The 3,105-nt window shown below is 55.2% G+C and overlaps 1 protein-coding gene across 1 annotated transcript in view; it reads right to left on the reverse strand.

Moving 5' to 3' along the window:
• Positions 1-211: 211 nt before the first annotated feature.
• LOC129716458 (complement C1s subcomponent-like) overlaps positions 212-3,105 on the reverse strand; it is a gene marked incomplete at its 5' end in the record, with an annotated part of 5,869 nt that continues 2,975 nt past the window's right edge. The window contains 2 exons of the mRNA XM_055666327.1: positions 212-1,918; positions 2,901-2,975. Of these exons, the coding sequence (XP_055522302.1) occupies positions 1,173-1,918; positions 2,901-2,975 (821 nt within the window). The remainder of the gene's footprint in view (positions 1,919-2,900; positions 2,976-3,105) is intronic.

A 3,105-nucleotide genomic window follows, 5' to 3' on the forward strand; every position in this document is an offset into this window, starting at 1 on the left:
CACAGACCACACTCCCCCACCATTGTAGATGTAGCCCAGTCCCACACACACCACACTCCCCACCCACCACTGTAGATGTAGCCCAGTCCCACACACACCACACTCCCCACCATTGTAGATGTAGCCCAGTCCATCACACACCCACACTCCCCACCATTGTAGATGTAGCCCAGTCCATCACACAGACCACACTCCCCACCATTGTAGATGTAGCCCAGTCCATCACACACACCACACTCCCCACCATTGTAGATGTAGCCCAGTCCCACACACACCACATTCCCCACCATTGTAGATGTAGCCCAGTCCCATCACACACACACTCCCCACCATTGTAGATGTAGCCCAGTCCCACACACACCACACTCCCCACCATTGACTCCATCTACACTTCATGCTGCCTCGGGAAGGCAGCCAACATAATGTCCCACCCCGGTCATTCCGTCTTCTCCCCGCTCCCGTCCGGCAGGAGGTACAGAAGCTTGAAAGCGCGCACCACCAGACTCAGGAACAGCTTCTTCCCCTCTGTTATCGGGCTTCTGAACGGCCCTTCCATAAGCTGGGGTCCTGTCCGATTCACCTCTACCCCATTGCGGACACTGGACTTTGTGGAACTGATGTGTTACAATGTTTGGTGGGACTAGTGTAGTTGGGACATGTTGGCCGGTGTGGGCAAGTTGGGCCGAAGGGCCTGTTTCTACGTTGCTGAGAACTATATTCTGCACTCTATATCTTCCCCTTTGCTCCACCTGTTGTGCTGGAGTTTGACCTGACTGTATATGGTATAACTAGATGGACTCAAGACTAAGACTCTAATGATACTGGATAGAGTGGATGTGGAGAAGATGTTTCTACTAGTGGGAGAGTCTAGGACCAGAGGGAACAGCCTCAGAATTAAAGGACGTTCCTTTAGGACGGAGATGAGGGGGAATTTCTTTAGCCAGAGGGTGGTGAATCTGTGGGATTATTTGCCACAGACAGCGGTGGAGGCCACAAGTCAGTGGATATATGTAGGGCAGAGATACATAGATTGTTGATTAGTGTGGGTGTCAGGGGTTATGGGGAGAAGGCAGGAGAATGGGGTTAGGAGGGAGAGATAGATCAGCCATGACTGAATGGCGGGGTAGACTCGATGGGCTGAATGGCCTCATTCTGCTTCTATCGCATATGAACTACAGCCCCGGGGTCGGTGACTGCATGACGCTCGTGATCCAGTCTAGATGGTGTTGGACACTGGTGTAGAGGCCAAAGTGGCCACATTCACTGCCCCACGACACCACACCCGCGGTGAAGACAGAGTCACTGTCCAGAGTGTCTCTAAAGACCAGCGACCCCCCTCCATCCCCAGTACAAGCATCAGTCCCAGTGCCCCCGGCACAGAAAACCTCCCCAGACAACGGGAGAGAGGACTCTCCCAGCGAACCCTCCCAGCACTCGGCTAGTTCGGCCACGGGCACTGGTGCGAACATGAGGCGGTCACTGTGGGCCAAGAGCTCGGTCTGGCCGAATCCGGACACGTAGCCCATCGCTCCCGTTTCTACCCGGTACCGGGAGTGAGCGAGGGGGAGACAGACCGGGGAGACGTTCTCCCCAAACCGCGCCTCTCCCCGCAGTCTCAACAGGGCTAGGTCGTGGGCGAGGGGAGAACGGTCGTACCCCGGGTGGATGTGGATGTCCGTGGCTTCAAGCCGCTGCCAGAGGGCCGGGTCATTGCGGTCAGTGCCGCCGGTCAGCATCCGGACAGCGGACAATCCGGCCACACACGAGGCGCTGGTCAAGACCCAGGTCGCAGACACCAGCGCTCCACCACACACTGAATCCTCTACGTTGACATGCCATGGGAAGCTGCCTGGCCGGGCTCTGCTACCGCCCAGGACACGCTGGGGGCCGGACCACGGCCATCGGGTCTTGCCGCACACTTGACCGGGGGGAGGGAGAGAGAGACATACAGTCAGAGAATTATCACAGAGACACAGAGACACAGACACGGACACAGACACAGACACGGAGACACAGTCACAGAGACACAGTCAGAGATTTATCACAGAGACACAGACACACAGACACGGAGACACAGTCACAGAGACACAGTCAGAGATTTATCACAGAGACACAGACACAGAGACACAGTCACAGACACGGAGACACAGAGACACACAGACACACAGTCACAGAGACACAGAGACACAGTCACACACAGACACACACAGACACACACAGACACACAGACACAGAGACACACACAGACACAGAGACACACAGAGAGCACACAGACACAGAGACACACACAGACACAGAGACACACAGAGACACACAGACACAGAGACACACACAGACACACACAGACACACAGTCACAGAGTCACAGTCACAGACACACAGTCACAGACACAGTCACAGAGACACAGACACACAGAGTCACAGAGACAGACACACACAGACACACACAGGGTCACAGATACACAGAGACACAGTCACACACAGAGTCACAGACACAGTCACACAGACACACACACAGACACACACACAGACACACACAGAGACACAGAGACACAGTCACAGAGACAGAAACATAATGTCATACTCACACTGGTCTCATTGGGCCGGGGGAGAGAGGGGGCAGTGGGCAGTTGTAGTCATAGTCAGCAGGTAAACAGGCCCTTCGGCCCAACTTGCCCACACCGGCCACCACGCCCCGTCTACACCTGCCGTATGCCTCCAAACCTGCCCTATCCATGTACCTGGGATAGTCCCAGCCTCAACTACCTCCTCTGGCAGCTCGTTCCATTCACCCACCACCCTCTGTGTGGAAAAGCCACCCCTCGGATTCCTATTTAATTGTTAAATTTCCAAGCCCTGCCCATTCCTGGTGTTCTTGTCGCCGACGTTAGATTCACTCACCTGCATCACAGTGAGGGGCATCTTCCCCCACAACAACATTGCTCCATTTCCCATTGATCAGGCAGGTGTAGAGACCTGTGGGTGGAGGGGAGGGGAGGGGGGGCAGGTAACCAGGGAGAGCACACCTGTAGTGTCCAGTGTGTGTGTGTGTGTGTGTGTGTGTGTGTGTGTGTGTGTCGGTGTGTGTGTGTGTGTGTGTGTGTGG

This window comes from Leucoraja erinacea, unplaced genomic scaffold, assembly GCF_028641065.1.
Source record: "Leucoraja erinacea ecotype New England unplaced genomic scaffold, Leri_hhj_1 Leri_240S, whole genome shotgun sequence".
NCBI classification, from domain to species: domain Eukaryota; kingdom Metazoa; phylum Chordata; class Chondrichthyes; order Rajiformes; family Rajidae; genus Leucoraja; species Leucoraja erinaceus.